Here is a 19489-nt window from a genome sequence, read left to right on the forward strand (position 1 = left end):
CCTGTGCTAGCTTGGACCTGGGTTCTGCATCCAGGGTGAGCTATTATGGTGTGGTCTCAGGCCTCCCCACTGGCTTGCAGTGAACACCCCCTGGGCACCTGGGCTGGCTTCAGTTGCCAGTTGTGGCTACCTTGCCCAGTATTAATGAAGTCCCACCGCTGGTCTGAGGCTTGAGAAATTGCAAATCACAATTTTGTTTACAGTAGCTGTGGGGTCTGCTGAGTGAGTGGATCCATCTGCCCGCAGCAGCCTCAGAGCTTGGGAAGAGGGAAGGAGGATCAGACTGGCTTAGTCTGGAGTCCTGACCATGGAAGACAGCTTGGCCCTCCCTGCGTGGGCCACAGAGCAGCACAGGTGTTTCCTGTCTTCTGCCAGCAGAGCTGGCTCTAGGCTGGCCCAGCTGGGGCTCTCCTGACAGTGCCGGTGGCCAGATGTCAGGTGTGCTCTGAGACACAGAGGCCCAAAGACAGTGTTCAGTTTGGGGTCTCAGCTGATCTCTCATTATGGCAGCAAATGATTCACTGAGAGAGAAACTGAAGCTCAAATGAGGCGAGTTTTAAACAACAGAGCCATGACTCAAACCTAGATTTTTAGCTTATATTTCAGCTCTCTTTTCTACTATATTATCCCACCCTCCACTTCTGTTAGAGGAGACAAGATGTAAGAGTCCCAGCTCTGAAATCAAACAGACTGGCTCTATCACTCAGTCACTTGGTGACCTTGGGCACATTCCTAAGGTTCTCTGTGTCCCAGTTTCCCCTAAGTGGTAGCTGCTATTGTTAGTGTGTATCACTGTCTTGGACTCAGGGCTGGGTGCCCTTTGTGCTGTTAGGAGTACTGAGAAAGGTGCAGAAAGAGGCCTTCACAGTAATCATGGGGGTTGGGGGGACTTGTGAAGAGGAAAAGACAAAGACTGCACCTTGTCTTCCTTCCACAGTGGCTCAGGTAATAGGGGAAGTCATCAGTGAGCAGGAGGGGCTGTTTGTCTGGCACAGCTTGCTCTGTTCTTACCTGCTTTCTCCTTTTCGTTATGTTCCTTCTCTAGGATGCCTTTCCAGCCTCTTCCTGGGCATGCTCAACCCTTCCCTCTTACTTTCCACTTTCCCTTGGGGATCCACAGCCCTTTGTACCTGCTTTTTTGTTTGTTTGTTATTTCAGATTTCCCTCTCTTTTATTGAAAGTATAATTGATTATACGGGGGATAAGCTACAGGCTTGGGGGAAGTAGGGGAAGAGTCTGGCTCAGCTTAGCTGTGCGGAGAACTGCTCCCCGTGTAGTATCTGTGCACCAGTGGGGCAGCTAAGGCATTTTTTGGGGGGCTACAATCAGAAGAAAAGAGGGCCCAGAAATAGTTCTTACAGGTTAAATAGACACCTCAGCATAGAAGGCTATGTAAATGACAAAAGAAATTCCTAGCACCTATTGTGGCAGTGAGGAGTGAGTATCTGTATCTGTCAGGCACAGGGGACTGTGGGCAGTAGAGAAGCAGATAGAATACATGGGGAGAGGGGATTCCAGAACGTGATAATTACTGGAGCATCACATTCTCACCCTGAAAACTGGCACCCTGAAAATTCTATCACTCCGCACTCCATTCACATGTCAGCATCTCATTTGTTTACACCCTCCTCCCTTGCCTCAAGCCTGATTGTGTTAACAGTTGACCTCATTTTGCTAAAATCTATTTGTAGCACTCAGCCTGGGAATTTTGCCACCCTCTGGCTCCCCAGGCCCTAACCAGCTTCCCTGGGTTAGTTCTGTTCATCTCACCAGCCATGTCTGCTCTCATTGTCCGTGGCTGTGTTCACTGGTGACAGGTGGATTCTGAGAGCTGAGTTCCAGTAGAGGCTGTGAGGACAGCTTGCCAGACTTTTCTTCTTTTCTTTAATTAATTTATTTTAATTGGGGATAATTACTTTACAATATTGTGATTTTTTTGCCGTACATCAACATGAATCAGCCATAGGCATACATGTGTCCCCTCCTCCTGAACCCCCCTCCCACCTCCTTCCCCACCCCATCCCTCCAGATTGTCACAGAGCACCAGCTCTGGGTTCTCTGCATCATACATCAAACTCCCACTTTGCCAGACTCTTCTTGTTCCCAGGAGCTGGTATTTGCCTTCTGTATGCACTTTATATTGTACCTCCCCTTTTCTGCTGCTGCTGCTGCTGCTAAGTCACTTCAGTCATGTTCGACTCTCTGCGACCCCATAGATGGCAGCCCACCAGGCTCCCCCGTCCCTGGGGTTCTCCAGGCAAGAACACTGGAGTGGGTTGCCATTTCCTTCTCCAATGCGTGAAAGTGAAGTCTCTCAGTCGTGTCCGACTCTTAGCGACCCCATGGACTGCAGTCCACCAGGCTCCTCCATCCATGGGATTTTCCAGGCAAGAATACTGGAGTGGGGTGCCATTGCCTTCTCCCCCCTTTACTGCTAGAATCTCCCTTTCTTCTTCCTTTTTGCCTCCTTTCCACCTTTGCTAAGTGCCTGCTCTGGTCAGGCTCTATGCTAAGTGTGAGGCTACAGAGATAAATAAGTCTTGTGCCCTGGTCCTGAGGAACCCACAGTGACTGATATGAAAGCTGAAAAGCACACAGGGCAATCCTTGAGAAAATATAAGTTTTTAGCTGTCCAGTGAGTGGGTTGGTCAGGGAATCCTAGTCCAGAGGAGAAGGAATGGGCAGGTCTCTGTAAACTGTGGTGGGCTGGGAAGGTGGTAGGAATCGAAGAATGGGACTCGGGTTATGATAGGAAGAAGAACATCATGAATAAGGTACATACTAGATTCTTAGTTTCCCTATTTCTCCTTCTTTTTTCCTGACACAGTAGTTTATAGATTTTTGTATTAGTCAAGGTTCTCCAGATAAACAGAACCAATAGGATATATATATATATAGATACGTATATGAGAAGATTTATTATGAAAATTGATTCACGCTATCTTGGAGGCCAAGAAGTCCCACAGTCTTCCATATATAAGCTGGAACCCAGGAAAGGTGGGGTTGTAATTCAGTCTGAGTCTGCAGGCTGAGGACCAGGGGAGCTGATGGTGTGAATCCCTGTGAGTCTGAAGACCAAGAGCTGGGAGTGCTGATATAGGTGGGCAGAGAAAAATGGATGTGTAAAATCAAGCTGGAGAGCATATTTGCCCTTCCTCTGCCTTTTGGTTCTGTTCAGACCCTTAGTGCCATGTGAACAATTAGTTGATGCCCGGTCTCATTAATGAAGATGACCTTCTTAACACAGTCTACTGATTCAAATATTAATCTCATATGAAGACAACTCCACAGGCACACCCAGGAATAATTCTTTATCATCTACCCAGACACCCCTTAGCCCAATCAAGGTGACACATAAAGTTAACCATTAGGGATTCCCTTAGAACTCAAAATTCTCCAAGCCAGGCTTCAACAGTATGTGAACCGTGAACTTCCAGATGCTCAAGCTGGATTTAGAAAAGGCACAGGAACCAGAGATCAAATTGCCAACATTCGTTGGATCATCAAAAAAGCAAGAGAGTTCCAGAAAAATATCTACTTTTGCTTTATTGACCATGCCAAAGCCTTTGACTGTGTGGACTACAACAAACTCTGGAAAATTCTTAAAGAGATGGGAATACCAGACCACCTGACCTGCCTCTTGAGAAATCTGTATGCAGGTCAGGAAGCAACAGAGGTAAAACTTGACATGGAACAACAGACTGGTTCCACATTGGGAAAGGAGTACGTCAAGGCTTATTTAACTTATATGCAGAGTACATCATGAGAAATGCTAGGCTGGAAGAAGCACAAGCTGGAATCAAGATTGCCGGGAGAAATATCAATAACCTCATATATGCAGATGACACCACCCTTATGGCAGAAAGTGAAGAAGAACTAAAGAGCCTCTTGATGAAAGTGAAAGAGGAGAGTGAAAAAGTTGGCTTAAAACTCAACTTTCAGAAAACTAAGATCATGGCATCTGGTCCCATCACTTCTTGGGAAATAGATGGGGAAACAGTGGAAGCAGTGAGAGACTTCATTTTTGGGGGCTTCAAAGTCACTGCAGATGGTGCCTGCAGCCATGAAATTAAAAGACCCTTGCTCCTTGGAAGAAAAGTTATGACCAATCTAGACAGCATATTAAAAAACAGAGACATTACTTTGCCAACAAAAATCCATCTAGTCAAAGCTATGGTTTTTCCAGTAGTCATATATAGATGTGAGAGTTGGACTATAAAGAAAGCTGAGTGCCAAAAAATTGATGCTTTTGAACTGTGGTGTTGGAGAAGACTCTTGAGGGTCCCTTGGACTGCAAGGAGATCCAACCAGTCTATCCTAAAGGAAATCAGTCCTGAATATTCATTGGAAGGACTGATGCTGAAGCTCCAATACTTTGGCCACCTGATGTGAAGAACTGACTCATTTAAAAAGACCCTGATGTTGGGAAATATCGAAGGCAGGAGGAGAAGGGGACGACAGAGGATGAGATGGTTGAATGACATCACCAACTCAATGGACATGAGTTCGAGTAAACTCTGGGAGTTGGCAATGGACAGGGAGGCCTGGCGTGCTGCAGTCCATGGGGTCACAAAGAGTCGGACACGACTGAGTACTGAACTGAACTGAACTAGGACTGTGGACCCCACTGAAGGGAACTGACAATTCTCACATCTATTTCTCTGAACACCTCAAAGTACTTTCATTTACAACTAGGCATTTAATCTTTTAGCAATTCTGTGATAATGCATTTTACAGCTGAGGAAGCTGAGACCGAGATGGGGGAAGTGAATTTCATAACAAATTGGGGCAGAGGCAAGGATAGAACTCAAACTTCCTAATACTTCATGCAAGATGCTTCCTTTGTTGAAATAAAAATTTCTCTACACAAGGCCTTATTTTTAACTTCAAAGGCCTGGCCATTCAGCTTTTGGATCTTCACTCTCTGATGGCAGTGCCACAGTCAGTTCCCAGAGGGTTGAGGGGGAAACTTAGGCCGTGGAATTCCTATAGTTGCACTCGGGCTAGATCAGGGGATATAGGCGTACCCTGGTGAGACATGTTTGCATGTAATAAACAGAAACAATACCTGCTGCATGAGTATGAGAAAATTTGAATTCCAGATCTGTCACTTTTCATGGACTCTGACAAGTCAGCGCCTCTATGGAACCTCACTTTTCTGGTCTACAGCCTGGGAATACTCTACTGTATAGATTAGTTGTGAGAATTTGAAATGTTAATGTAAATACCTGATACATTTTATGTTTTCTCTATTTCCCTTTTTAAAAAAAAAAAATTCCTTCTTATGTGGATTAAAGAGAGGGAAATATCACACTTAAGGCTTTTCAGTGAAGATTCAACCCCACAAATATTTATTAAGTGGCTTCTATGTGCTGGTCAGTGCTGTGCTTGGTGCTGGCCTACAGAGAAGTGATCGGTAGGGGCCACAGAGTAAATCAACCAGATGAGGCTCATTTTCTTCCCACCAAACTTGGTAGCCCACAGGCTGTTGATAGGCAGCATGTCTGAGTTTCAGCTATGCATCTGACAAGGCAGAAGGATATAGGAGATAAATGCTTATGTATTTAAATGGAGTCAAAATTCACTGAAGAGATCCAGAGGGTACCGATAGGTGGAACAGTATTACCTTAGAAGAGGGGATGATGGATAGATCCTATTCTTGTCCCTGGTAATTCAATATTTTTATTCATGAGCTGGATGAGAATATGAAGCTGGAAAAAACAGGATCTTATTTCAAATTGATCTGGACAAGGTAGAATAAGGAACTGAGATGTGTGTGTCCACCTCAAGGGCTTTAAAGTGTTGGAGGCAATAGGGGGAGGGAGCCAGTCACATGAAGAATTGTTGGAACGTAGTACCTTAGACTTTGGATAGGAATGTTGGGGATGTTGGAGGTGAGAAAGCCTAGGAATCCAAGATGAAAAGTCCTTAATAAACAGGGGAGACAAAGAGTACCCTAGCCTGTGGTGGAGGCTGGATAGGAGGTAGGTGTGTTCCAGAAAGTAAGACAACTCACTATACTGCAGAGATATTTCTTCTTGTGATCTAAGGACAGGGGAGTGGGGACGTGAGCATGGCTGCAAGTGTAGACCTTCCAGGAAGCTGGAGGGTGGCTGTTGGAGGGCCCTCAGTTGCTCTGTGAAGGTGTTAGTCACTCAGTCATGTCCAACTCTTTGCGACCTCTTGGACTGTAGCTCACCAGTCTCCTCTGTCTATGGGAATCTTGGAGTGGGTTGTCATTCCCTTATGCAGTGGAGCTTCTTGACCCAGGGATCAAACCTGGTCTCCTGCATTGCAGGCAGATTCTTTACCATCTGAGTCACCAAGGAAGCCACCAGTTCCTCTGTATGGTCTGGCATAGACATGTGAAGGACATGGCTACGCCCTGGGCCTAGTAACTCCCCTCCCGTGGATGGAAATAGCATGTGCTAATCTGTCCTTGATTTCACACCATCCCCATGTCCTATTTCTCAGCCTTTCAATGAGGAGCCATGAATATAACCCTTTTTGTCAAAGTGGGCATCAGCTTCATGAGGTGGAATTTCAGCTACATGTGTCTCTTCCTGCTGTCTGTCTAGATCCTGCCCCAACTTGGTGGCTCCACTGGGTCCTTTTGGGTCCCCCTCAGCCCCTTACTGGGCAATGAGATCCTGTCAGTCCCACCACCCCTTCCCCAACACCAGGTGACCCACCGTGCACAAGAGGTCATTACTTCTTTCCTCTTGTCTGGGGCTTCTCTTAGCCATTGCGGCTCTATTTCTAGTGGAGTACAGTGCAGGTGGGGCATACAATAGCAGCCTCTTTCCCTCCTGGTATCTCTTTCAGTCTTCTGTGCTGTGGCCCAGAGCCTAGGTCTGGCACACTGGGGACCGGTCTCAGGCTCCAGGACTGCCCCTCTTCTGGTCAGCTCAGTTCTTGGGACACGGCATTTGTTCGTATCTTCTGATGTTATTCCTTGTTTAGCTTTTCAGTGTCGCTCTCTCCAGAGCAAAGCATTGCTTTGAAACCCAGTTGGTGGACAGGGCCCTGGCACTTCACCAATAGCCGCCAGGTGTTCTCTGGAGGTAGACCTGGCCCTCTGTTCCAGGACATCCTGATGCTGCTCCCATTCTACCTGGTTTCTGGTTGAACCACAGCCTAGATAGAAATGCTCTCTGTAGATGAGACTTGCAGACCTCTATATGATCTAGTCTTTGTACCTTGCACCTAGAATAGCCTCATGGTCTGGGAGACCCAGCTCCTGCAGTAACCTCAGTCCCATAGCCAATCCTTAGGCTCTAGTGACTTTGCTTGTACCCTTACCAGCCACCCCTCTTCCGCCTACTGTAGTATCCTAGTGTTTCTTACCCTGTAGGGCAGAAGCCACTGCATCTGGGCACATGGGCCCGCTGCAGCCCAGAATGGCTGGGATGTACTGAGAAGGCACTAGTTCTCTTCACTGCACATTAGGGAAGTGTGATCCAGTGAGCTTCCTATATTGCTCTAAGGCCTCTCATCTTTCCAAACTAGGCCTTGACTTAGCAGAGAAATAAGCAGAGTGTGGCGAGTGTGTGTCTAAGAAGAGAAACCAATTCCTCCTGAGTGGGAAGGCTTTGTGGAGGAGGGGACACGCAGAGTGTGCGAGGCTGAGCAGGCAGTGGGCACCCTGACTCACTGTGCCCTTCCTCTCTGGCAGTGACCCGCCATAACCACCTCAAGGACTTCATGCTGGTGGTGTCTATCGTTATTGGTGTGGGTGGCTGCTGGTTTGCCTATATCCAGAACCGTTACTCCAAGGAGCACATGAAGAAGATGATGAAGGACCTGGAGGGCTTACACCGAGCCGAGCAGAGTCTGCATGACCTTCAGGAAAGGTAAGGCCCTGTCCCTGCCCCCTGACCCTGGTGCTGCCAGCTCTTGGGAGCCTCCAGTTTCCACCTGAGATGTGGGCCGTCTGGCTCCCGAGACCCTGCTGACACGGTGGCCCAGGCTGTGTCATCCTCCCAAGCCTGTGTCGGAGCCTAGGTTCCTGCTGTTCCAGTCACACAGGCAAGTATCCCTCCCCGGGGCAGAAGCTTATTTCTATCCTTTCTCCCCCGGAGCTTCAGAGGGAGAAGTGTGGAGCTGCTGGAAGGTCTTGAGCTTCCCTGGTTGGATAGCTTGTGTGGGGTCATTCCATCCTCCATCCCACCTCTTGACTGCTTCCCTTTCCATAGAAGTAGACATAATTAACTGTCCTTCCCTGTTTCCCAAAGAAACCTCGCAAACCTGTCTTCCTAATACCTTTCATGCTGTCTTATATGGCATCTAAATCTCATGAGTACTCACTTGTTGTATGTGTGCTATGCTCAGTTTGACTCTTTGTAGCCCATGGACTGTAATCTGCCAGACTCCTCTGCCCATGGAATCTTCCAGGCAAGAATTCTGGAATGGGGTGCCATTTGCTACTCCAGGGGATCTTCCCAACCCAGGGATTGAACCCATGTCTCTTGCATCTCCTGTGTTGGCCTGTGGATTCTTAACCACTAACACCACCTGGGAAGCACCCACTGTTGTATGACTGGGTAAATCCCTTTCCTTTCTGGGATATATTTCCTCATTAGTAATGTAAAGGAGTTGAACTAGGAGCATACCAGGACATTTTAGCTCTGATAGCCTGAGGTTCTGTTTGAATAAAGCATGGCTTAGAAACTATTGTAGAAGATCTAGCTGTGAAGGGAAGGTGACAGTCTGCCAGCCGACCTAAGTACTTCCTGACATCTAGGAACCAGGTCTGTGTGGGGAATTGGAAGGAAGTCACTGCTTCTGGGCCACAGAGCACACACTTAAGAAGGAGCAGTGACTCAGTGCCAGCCTGTAGGAAGACAGCTGGAAGGACTGGAATGGCACAGAAGCAGGAGATGAGTGGATGTGGAGTCTGAGGAGGTGGCCTTGAAAGATGGGTAGGAAAGATTAACCTGGTGGTTGTGGTTGAGTGTATAGAGTGAGGCCAGATCCCTGGTACCTTCGGACTCATACATTAGTAGGATGCAAAAGGCAATAGAGAATCAATGTGGGTATTTGACTTTTTTGCTTTGTTTTGGTTTTAAGAAAAGGAGAGGCCTACTTCAGGAGTGTTTTGTCAGAAAATGATTCCGACAGCCTAGGGACTCCTGTTGGGGAGTCTTTGCAGGAATCCATGTAAAAGGAAGTGAAGCCTGTCTCTTTTCTATTATTTTTAAATGATAGATACTATTTTCTTTGGAAGGATGGGGAAATGGTTTCTTAAGAACTGGATATTGTTAAGTACATTTAAGCATTATTGTTTGTAATCACCACAACCCTCTTAGGTAGGTATTGTTATCCCAATTTTAGAGTTGAAGAAATGAAGCCTCGGAGAGGGTGAGTGTCCATAAGTAGTAAATTAGGAATTTCTTTAACCACATGCTGCTGCCTCAGTAAAGGCACCCCTAGCAGATTTGTTTCCATGGGCTTTTAGGAGGCAAGAGGAGTTTTATCTTTGAGCTGATTCCTGGCTACTTTGCTGGGCCCCTTGTTCCTGGGCCCTTTTCCAACTGGGGGCTAAATGCTGCTATGTGGGCAGTCCCCATTCTTCATTTGTCTGAAAAACATGTACTGTTTTCATTCCAAAGGCAAAGAATCTAGGCAGGAGGCATTCCAAGTTTGGGGATAAAACTAAACTCCCAGCCCTCTCTGCTCCCCAAGGCCTCCAGAGCTAACTGGCCACTGTGGCACTTTGAGAAACGAATGCACACGCCTCCCAACCCAAGACTGGCTCACACCTGTGCACACACATATCCTCCTCTGACACAGGGGCCCATGTGCCTCTTTGTGCCTCCTTACTTTGGAGGCCTACACTGCCAGTCACCAAAGAGCTTTTTCCAGAGTTATGATGCTTTAGGTGAGTAAATGTAATGCTACATGTGCATTCCAGTTAAGATTTCACTGGGTTTCAAGATAATTCTTTGAGGCAGGCAGGAATTTTGAGTCCCACTTAAAAAGGAAGAAACAGGCCTGGTCCAGGGAACAGACTTGTCCACAGTCACACAGCTGCGTAGATCCGAGCTGTGGTCAGACTGCCTGCTTTTCTTCTGATGGTAACTGATTGCCGCCTTCAAGATGCTCAGTCTTCTGTGAAGGAAATGGGGTGGGCCCAGGCTCGATTGTACATTTATTAGCTCATTTCTTCACCCAGTAGTATTTATTGATCTTCATCTCTATTACATCCAAAATGGGTCAGTTTTGATTCTACTTTAAAGGAACTCCCTATTGTATGAAGAAGAGAGGCATATCATAAACTTTTCATAAGAGGCTGCTTTCAGAGAGGATAATATTTCAGTGAAGAATTGAATCCCTAATTTCAAGCAGTTGAGTCATGGGAGAGTACAATAAAGGAGGATATTCAGGGCAAGGAGATTGTGCTGGAAATGGCGCCCCTGACTTGTTTTTAGCTGTGCACATAGCGCCACCTGCTGAGTGCCTTGACGAGGTTCAATTCCTTTTCACTCCAGGGACAAAGTGCGCAGAAGGCTGCAATTTGTCAGCAGAAAGCTTGCAGCTTAGGCATTTTTCCTCTTCCCTCCTTACTTGTCACCACATCTTTTGAGGCTTCAGTCATTGACAGATCTGGACTTGGGATTTTTTTAGAGGTTCAGTTCTGTTTCTGCCTCTTCTGTTTACCTGCTTAATTAACTCAGTGGTCAGTGCTCTTTTCTGTGGTCCCTATTTGTTCTGCAGCCTATCCTCTCTCTTCTGTACCTCAAGTCTAAGCCATATATCACTTGTTTTCTTCCTCTTCCTTTCCCCTCTTATCCTGTAACATAGTGGTTCCTACTCAGGTAGGAAGACCTGACAGTAGCTAAGTCCTTTCCCTCTTCCAGAGGGACCAGCTAATGCTTATTCTTTCTTCTTGGTCTAACCCAGGCCTCACCTTCCCCTACTCCTTTCAGGCAGAGTTGATCACCCCATCCTTTGGGTCTACCCAACACTTTATTTCTCTATTATAGAACTTATCACACTGTGTGCACCTGTTTACTTGTCTATATTGGACTAAGCCATGAGCACCTCAGTGGCAGGGACAGTCTTCTCACTCATCTCCATATGTCTAGGAGTCACACAGGGCTTGGCATTTAGTAGACACTTTAAAGTACTAGGTGAAGGAATAGGTGAATGAATGAATGAATAAACATAGGTATGTAGTGGGAAGAAGGAAGGAAGTTTAGCTGGATGGATGAAGGATTTTGTCAGTAAACAGAGGGAATGTGTGGGTGGGTCCAAGGGCATATTTTCATTATAAGTGATGCCCTTGAGAAGGAATGTGCTTAGGAAGGAACTTAAGGTCAGGGGCATGAGGAGCTCCCCCAAATCCTGCCCAGCCCCTTTAGCATGAATTTCATGTTTCTGTGCTTTTGGGATTTAGGTACTCAGGAGTCCAAGAGGTACAACTCAATAGTTCCCTTCTCATCTTCCTTAAATCCCCCCATGACCATCACCCCCAGCATATTTCATCATCAGGCTTTCCCTGGGTCTTTGGTCCATGTTTCAGGGTATTCTACATTGATTGTACCTTCCAGATACCTTGGTATAAGGGTAGTAACTGTGCAATTTGAATACATAAAGATTAGAATTCTGGTCTCAATTCTGTATGCCATTTGTTCCCTTTCCTAAGCCTTTGTGTCCATACCTGTCCCAGGCTGATAATTGTACAATATATCATTATCTGCAGGGAGGACAAATGTGGAAGACCTTGTAAACTAGTAGTTGTTATGATCTGAGTATGTGAGACATCTGGTTGTTGTTCAATCAGTAAGTCATGTCTGACTGTTTGTGACCCCATGGACTGCAGCACTCCAGGCTCTCTTGTCCTTCACTGTCTCCCCAACACCTTAGAAGGAAGGATTCAAATACCCTGGAACCTTGGCTTCACAGCTTTTGTTACTGGCCTTTGTTATTGGCAGCAGAATGATGGTCCAAGTAAGTAGGGTAATGACATGGTTTCTGTTGGTCCTGAGCTGCCTCACCAGGGCCAGGCAGGTGGCAGAGTAGGGAGAATGTATTCTGAGTGCTGGAGGCTTCATCTTCCTCTTGGATGCCATGCCCTGTGGCTAGTTGGCGGGCACTGCCTTGCCTGGCCTCCTCCAGCTCCCTGCATTGTCTCCAGGCTGCACAAAGCCCAGGAGGAGCACCGTACGGTGGAGGTGGAAAAGGTGCACCTGGAGAAGAAGCTGCGCGATGAGATCAACCTTGCCAAGCAGGAAGCCCAGAGGCTGAAGGAGCTGCGGGAGGGAACGGAGAATGAGCGGAGCCGCCAGAAGTATGCCGAGGAGGAGTTGGAGCAGGTAGGAGAGTCTACAGTCCCGAGGGGCTGGGGTCAAAGGGCAGGAGCCAAAGGTCTGGCCAGGAGTCGTGGAAAAGTTGCAAAAATGATCACTGCGGTTGTGAAAGCACAGTGAATAACAGGTGATAAGTTATTCTGTCCCTTTTTAGTTGAGGTATTTACATATACAGATTGTAAGTATACAGCTGGCACGCTTTACATACGCATGTACCTGTGTAACCACCATCCACGTCAAGGTACAGAATCTCGTAAGCACTCAGAGGGCTCATTTCTGCTTCCCCTTTCTCCCTGTCAATACTTCACCCAAAAGGTAACTACAGTCATAACCTCTAAACCAGATTAGTTTCACCTGATTTTTAACATCATGTAAATAGCATTATACATTATGTGTTCTTTTGTGTTTGGTTTCTTTCATTGAACATTATATCTGTGAGAGGCAACCATGTTATTGCATGTAGTGATAATTAGTTTATTTCTGTTGCTGAGTGTTAATCCCTTGTATGGATATACTATAAATTATTTATCCATTCTCTTATTGATAGACATTTGGGTTGTTTGCAAGTTTGTTTTCTTTTAAAACTTCTTTGTGGGCATCACTTATTTCTTTTGGATATGTAACAGGGCATTCATATATTTAGTTTTAAGAAATTGGCGATTTTCCAAAATGACTGTACCAATCTGTACTGCCACTAGTGATAGTGTGAGAGTTCTAGTTGAGCTACAGCCTGAATATTTTTAGGCATTTTCATTTTATACATTATGATGCAGATGTAATAGTATCTTGTTGTGATTTTAATTTTAATTTTCCTATTGACCAATAATATTGAATACCTTTTCATAAATTTATTGATGACTTTATTTGGGAATCTTCTAATTTAAGAAATTGGGATTCAGTTAAAAACATTTCCTAACTTCCATTGTGATTTCTTTTTGACCCATGGTTATTTAAAAGTGTGTTGCCTAATTGTCAAACACTTGGGGACTTTTCTGTTTATCTTTCTCATTGATTTCCAGTTTAACTTTGCTGTGTTCAAAGATCATGTGCTTTGACCACAGGTTCCAGTCCTTTCAAATATGTTGAAACTTGGATGATGTAAGCAGACTACAGAAAACAACTAAAAGGCAAAGAATGTCAGACTGGATAAAAAACAAAACCCAACTATATGCTGTTTACAACAGACATGCTTTAGAAATAAGGATACAAAATGGTTAAAAGTAAAAGATGAGAAAAGATACTAATATACCATAAACACTAAGGAAAATAAAGCAGGGGTAGCTATGTTAATGTCAGACAAAATAGAGAAAAAAGTATTACTAGAGACAAAAATGGACATTTCATGTAAGATAAATGTGTGAATTAAACAGTAATATATAACAACCTTTAATTTGGATGCACCTAATAATATAGTTTAAAATACATGTGTGTGTGTATATATGTGTGTGTGTGTGTGTGTGTATAAAGCAAAAGTTAAGAAAAGCTAAAAAGATTAATAGACAAATTTCATAATCAAAGTTAGAGATTTTTAGCATCCTCCTCCCAATAATAAGCAGCCAAAAGTATCAGTAGGGATATAAAAATTTAAGCATGACTGATCAATTTGACCTCATTGCTGCATGTAGAGCGTTTTACCCCACAGCCGCAGAATACACATTCACTGCAGTGTTTACATGTTGCTTCTGCTCCATTCTTGCCTCTCCTTGTGGGTATCCAGTATTTATGTTAGACCTTTTAACTCTATTCCACATGTCTCTTATGCTTAGTTCTGTTCTTTTTTCCTCCCTCTGTGCTTTGGTTTGGTTATTTTATATTAATCTGTCTTTGAGTTCCCTAATCCTGTATTTTGCCAAGAACATTGTGGTATTTAGCTCATACAGTGGGATCCTACTCTCAGATAATGTATTTTTCTAGAATGCCCATTTTACTCTTTTATTGATTCTGTTGCCTGTCCAGAATTTTCCCATATTTTTCTTTAACATTTTAGTCATAGTTGTCTTAAAGTCCTTGACGGATAACTCTTAACATCTGGATCATTTGTGGGACTGCTTGTTTTTCCTCTTGATTATTACTTCTATTTGCCTGTTCTATTCTCATGTCTAGTAATTTAATAAATGGTGGATAGTGTGCATAAAGAATAATAAAGGCCACAGTTGATTTTCATCTTCTGTCAGATATAGGGTTTAGTTAGGTATGCTGGGTAAGGATCTGGTGGTCTCAAGCCAATGAGAGACTGAAATGTATCGGAACTGGGCTGTAGTTTAGTAAGAGTTGGTCCAAGCCTCATTTGTCCCTGTTTCTCAGGCATTCTGCTTCCTGACTTTTTATTGAGATCTGGTGAATTTATTTCTTCCCAGTCCTGAATGACTATGAGATTATTTCTGCCCCTTGGACATTTTTAAGTTAGCTCTTTGGCCTCCTACTCCTCATAACTTTAAAGTTTTGCAGCTCTCTTGAGGAGAGGACTGGCTGTGTGCTTGAGTCAGATCCCTTCTTTCTTGCAATGCCTTGTCTCCTAAGCATTGTGACATTATGGAAGATTTTATTCCACTCTTTGGCCTAGCTACCTATTCTCTTGCACAGCTCCAGAGTGCAGTAAATGCTCATGATCCCCGTGTTCCCTGTTTTGTAATTGTTTCTCTCATTACACAGTTTTTGAGTGTGTTTGACCAGCCCTTTCACGTGCCTCCCCAACTGTCATACTTCCATCTACTTGCTCTCTTCTCTCTCCATTCTCTCTTTAGCTGATCCCAATCCTTCAACTGTTTTTAATGTAGAACTTGATCCTACATTTCCAGACTCAGTGTATTAGTCGCTAAGATGTCTGTTCCTCATTTTAAATCTATAAAGCCAGGAGTGGGCTATTTTGTAGTTTCCTTTTCAAGGAACAAAAACCCAGTGAAGCTTGGTCCTCTCATGGGCTCTCAGAGGAATGAAGGTGTTTTGTCCTTAGCTAAGGCCCTCCTGGTCTATATTAGGCTCAGGGGAGGACCCCAGACCTGCTGTGGGATACTTCCCCATGGGCTAAAGTTGGACATTAGACTGCTGTCAATCCCCTTTCTCTGGGATTCTGAACAGTGAAAAGCCGGTATTCAGATGGGGGAGCTGGGGATTGTTTATACTGGTAGCCTGGGTGAGATAGAAGGAATTCAGCATAGATAATGGGTTCTGTATGTACAGTACTTTCCAAACCTTTCATATTTAAGTGCTTTGGCCATCTGCTTCATTTTATGCTCCTTGCTTAGAAGTCAGTGAGGAGATGTCTGCTTATACATTGGTCCTTTCTGATCTTGGCCTCTGTTGGCAATACCCATGTTAGGTGTAAGCTTGCTTGTTATTTTCTTGCCTTGTAGGGAGTGCCCATTACAGCCTACCCACCCTGATCAATGAGGGAATCACAAAGTCTCTGGGCTAGAGGAGCCTTTGGAGAGTGTTCAGGCCAGTTGCCCCCTGGAGTAGCAATCATTTTGAAGGTCTTTCTGACATGAGCTCTTTCCATACCTCTCAGGATAGGGAGCTCACTCTCTCCTGAGATCATTACTTTGCTTACGGTTTGGATTTGCCTGGGACAAGACCTTACACTGAGCGAGATCTGCTTTAGGAAGCACATGGTCACACAGCCAGTTGAGTGACAGACCAGGGACCAGGTCAGATTTCCAGACTCCCACGCAAGTGCTTTTCTTGCCACATTGTGAAGGCTTGGGTTCAAGAATAGACCCCAGCTCTCAGAAAGAAGAGCATTCGCTGAGATAACCTGTACCTCATGAGAGCAGGGAAAATTGCTGAGAGTGGCTGTATGACCAGGAGAAGTGACTAATAGGTGAGAAAAGAATCCTCTAGTCTGGCAGCAATAAATAAATAAATCAAAGAAAGAAAAGAAAGTCTCCATTTGTCTTCTGGTTGACACTTCTAAATATGTTGACCTTGAGTAGGTTACTTTCCTTCTCCTAGCTTGGTTTCTTATATATAAAATACAGAAAATAATCCTTGCCCTTTCTCCCTCTTGTGAGAGTGGTAAAGCTTAGATGAGATGGAAGAAAAGAAGGCTGATGTATCATATGGAGGCATTGGAGAGGGCCTTGGTAATAGTAAGGACTCATATCCTCTTGGCTCACAGGTACGGGAGGCCTTGAGGAAAGCAGAGAAGGAGCTGGAATCGCATAGCTCATGGTATGCTCCAGAGGCCCTTCAGAAGTGGCTGCAGCTGACCCATGAGGTGGAGGTGCAGTACTATAACATCAAGAAGCAAAATGCTGAGAAGCAGCTGCTGGTGGCCAAGGAGGGGGTGAGACCTGCCCTCCTGCTGTGCTCTTCTCTCCTCCTTGCCCCACCCCCTTCACTTGCCCTTTTTCCTCCTCTCTGCCTCTCTATATCCCTCTGTTGGACAAAGAGACATCCTGGTGTTGCGTTTTGTTTCCTTTCCTGATGCACAGTTTCTAATAATGTCCTCAAGCTTCTGGAGAAGGGAACGAGGGTGCAGGGCTACTCCACCTGCCTTTTGGGAAAGGTGCGGTGGAGGCAGGTAGAGGGAAGTCTCTGCTGGCCCCAGACTGACACAGGGACAGACTCCTGGTGTCAGGATCCCTCGGCTCCTCTCATTGCTTCTGTTTTCTTTCTTTCCCTACTCTTTGTCTTCCGTTGGCTTCCATTTTTCTTTCCCATATTCTCTTCCTTTTTCTCATGCCTCCTAAACTGTGCTAGGAGGAGGGGGAGCCAGCCACAAAATAATGTTTTTCATTTTTCCAACCTCTACTCCCTGCTGTTTTTAAGCTGAGGGCCTCATCTTTGCAGGCTGAGAAGATAAAAAAGAAGAGAAACACACTCTTTGGCACCTTCCACGTGGCCCACAGCTCTTCCCTGGATGATGTGGATCACAAAATCTTAACAGCTAAGTAAGTCATACCTGCTGCCCAGCTCTGGCGATGTCCATCCCATCCTCAGAGTTGGAGGGTGTCCAGGGCCTCCAGTCCCGATTCTGTTTCTTCACTGGAAGAGGTACAGCTCTGGTCTCCTGCCTCAGCCCTTAACTACCTCCCACACTGCTCTTAAGTCTATGATTTAAGTGTGCTTCTTACATACACATACTGCCCCCCGCCCCTGCAACTTGTTCCTCTGAGAAGATGCCTCCTTTCTCTTGGGGCTTAAGCCCAGCCCATGCCTCCCATTTTCTTTCTTCTCTCTCCAGGCAAGCCCTGAGCGAGGTGACAGCAGCACTGAGGGAGCGCCTGCACCGCTGGCAACAGATTGAGATCCTCTGTGGCTTCCAGATTGTCAATAACCCCGGCATCCATTCCCTGGTGGCTGCCCTCAACATAGACCCCAGCTGGATGGGTAGCACGCGCCCCAACCCCGCCCACTTCATCATGACTGACGACGTGGATGACATGGATGAGGAGATTGTGTCGCCCTTGTCCATGCAGTGTAGGTGACCTCTTGGGTAGGGATGAGGGAAGGAGGCTTTGATGTGCAGATTGGGAAGTCTGCTGGTCTCTGCCGTGCTTAAGCCAGATATGGGGCAGAAGCCAAGATGGTTTAACTCATTACCTTGGTTCATAAAGCACAGCCTGCATCAGGTATTCCTTTATGGTTGTCCTGTTAGTGGTTTCCCTTGCTGTGTGCTCCATCTGCCCTATGGGTCTATTGTGTTAAGCATGTCTCCATCACTCTCTATGTTTTTTTGATCCTTTTATTCTCCTTCCCCCACTTCTGTTCCTATCTACCTTTATAAAAATAACCTCCTTTAGTGATTCATAACATAAAAATGGCATTCATTTTGACTGTTGCTTTTACTTGTTTTAATTTTATATTCCTTATTTTTAATTGCTAACTAGATAAATGATGTCTCTTTCTGTTTTTTCACATGAGGCCCCAGGAAGCAATAGTCCCTTACGGTGTTAAAGCCCCAAATCCTCCAAGCCAGAAAGATGTTCTTGTCCAGGAGGGATCTCCTGCACAAGCATTTCCGCCTTTCCACCTGAACTTGGCCATCCCCGCCCCCTCTCACCTCTGTCCTGGGTCTTCCCTCTCCCTGTTCTCCCTGCAAGTGGTGAGAGCTGAGTAGAGCAGAGTCGAGGGAGACAGCACTCTGTGGGAATTCTTCAGTGAAGGAAGGGACACACCCCCTAGTGACCCGCTGAATTTTTCTATGGATCAGAGTCTATAAACAGAATAGACTTTTATGGAAAAGCTCTTTTCCTGGGCCCATATCCCATGCGTGCAGGGGGGATGGTGGAAACCTGGGCTGGGTTAAGGGCTCACTTTGAGATAGCCAGATCTTTAATCAGGCTGGATGTTTTTGTAAGTTTCTTCAGCCATAGTTTGCCTCTGGCCAAGCCTCTTCTTTCTGTGGACTGATGCCTTGCAAGGCTTTCATTAAAGGCCCAAGAAGGTTAAGGTCACGAGCAAGTAGAACTTGATTTTGACGTATTGCTCTAAAGACTCTTGTGTTCTCCGGGTTGGGAGGGACTTTCATGAGCTCTGAGCCACTACCCCCTTGCCCCCGGCCCTTCCCTTACCCCATGGGGGAAGGGTGAAGCCCTCGGTGAATCCGATTCTCTTCTCCTTTCGGCCTGGTTGTTGGACCCTAGATGCTGCCTGGCTGATGGGGCGTAGGTTCAGTGACCGCTCTCTCTGCTCAGCATCCGCCGGCTCGGACGATCAGTCCCTCTGGAAATACCCGGGTTTGAGGAGCCCCTTTGGGGCTTTTGTTTTTTCCGACTTTGGGGACTAAACCAGCACTCCCACCCCACGGGCCCCTTCTCCTGCCTGCATCACTCCCCTGCCTGTTCCCTCTGTTCCTTCACTACAGTCCCTACTAACTTAAGGGAAGGGTTCGGGGGGTGAGAAGAATCAGCCTGCTCAGCTGAGGCCTGGAGGGAACAGCCGTGGTGATGAGAGGCTTCGGCTTCTCCTTTTAGCCCAGCTCAACTGATGTCGCAGTGGCCCTTTATCTAGCTGGGCTGAGGTGGAAAGAAGGAATGAGAGAGCCGCCTCCTCCTTTCTCTTTCTCTGCTTCCCATTCTGTCTGTCTTTCTCCATCCTTATTCCATGTTTCCTCTTCCCCTTAAGCCTCTCTTTCATGTCTTGAAAGCCACCAGCCATTTAGAGGCCCTACCTCGCTAGCTCTCCATCACCATGCAACTGTGCTCTCTTCCTGGTGGCCCTTCCAAGGCTTCTGC

At 45.9% G+C, this 19489-nt stretch overlaps 1 protein-coding gene across 6 annotated transcripts in view; it reads left to right on the forward strand.

The window, feature by feature from the left end:
- STIM1 (stromal interaction molecule 1) overlaps window positions 1–19489 on the forward strand; it is a 202129-nt gene that overhangs the window by 174907 nt on the left and 7733 nt on the right. For 5 of the 6 annotated variants that reach the window (XM_044929419.2, XM_025266496.3, XM_044929422.2 and 2 more), the window contains 5 exons: window positions 7676–7853; window positions 12140–12317; window positions 16429–16596; window positions 17103–17203; window positions 17497–17732. In XM_044929419.2, coding sequence (XP_044785354.2) covers window positions 7676–7853; window positions 12140–12317; window positions 16429–16596; window positions 17103–17203; window positions 17497–17732 — 861 coding nt within the window. Of the gene's footprint in view, window positions 1–7675; window positions 7854–12139; window positions 12318–16428; window positions 16597–17102; window positions 17204–17496; window positions 17733–18898; window positions 18992–19489 lie in introns of all 6 variants that reach the window. The other variant, XM_044929421.2, reaches the window with a different exon arrangement.

The sequence above is a fragment of the Bubalus bubalis genome, chromosome 16, assembly GCF_019923935.1.
Source record: "Bubalus bubalis isolate 160015118507 breed Murrah chromosome 16, NDDB_SH_1, whole genome shotgun sequence".
In the NCBI taxonomy this organism is placed as follows: domain Eukaryota; kingdom Metazoa; phylum Chordata; class Mammalia; order Artiodactyla; family Bovidae; genus Bubalus; species Bubalus bubalis.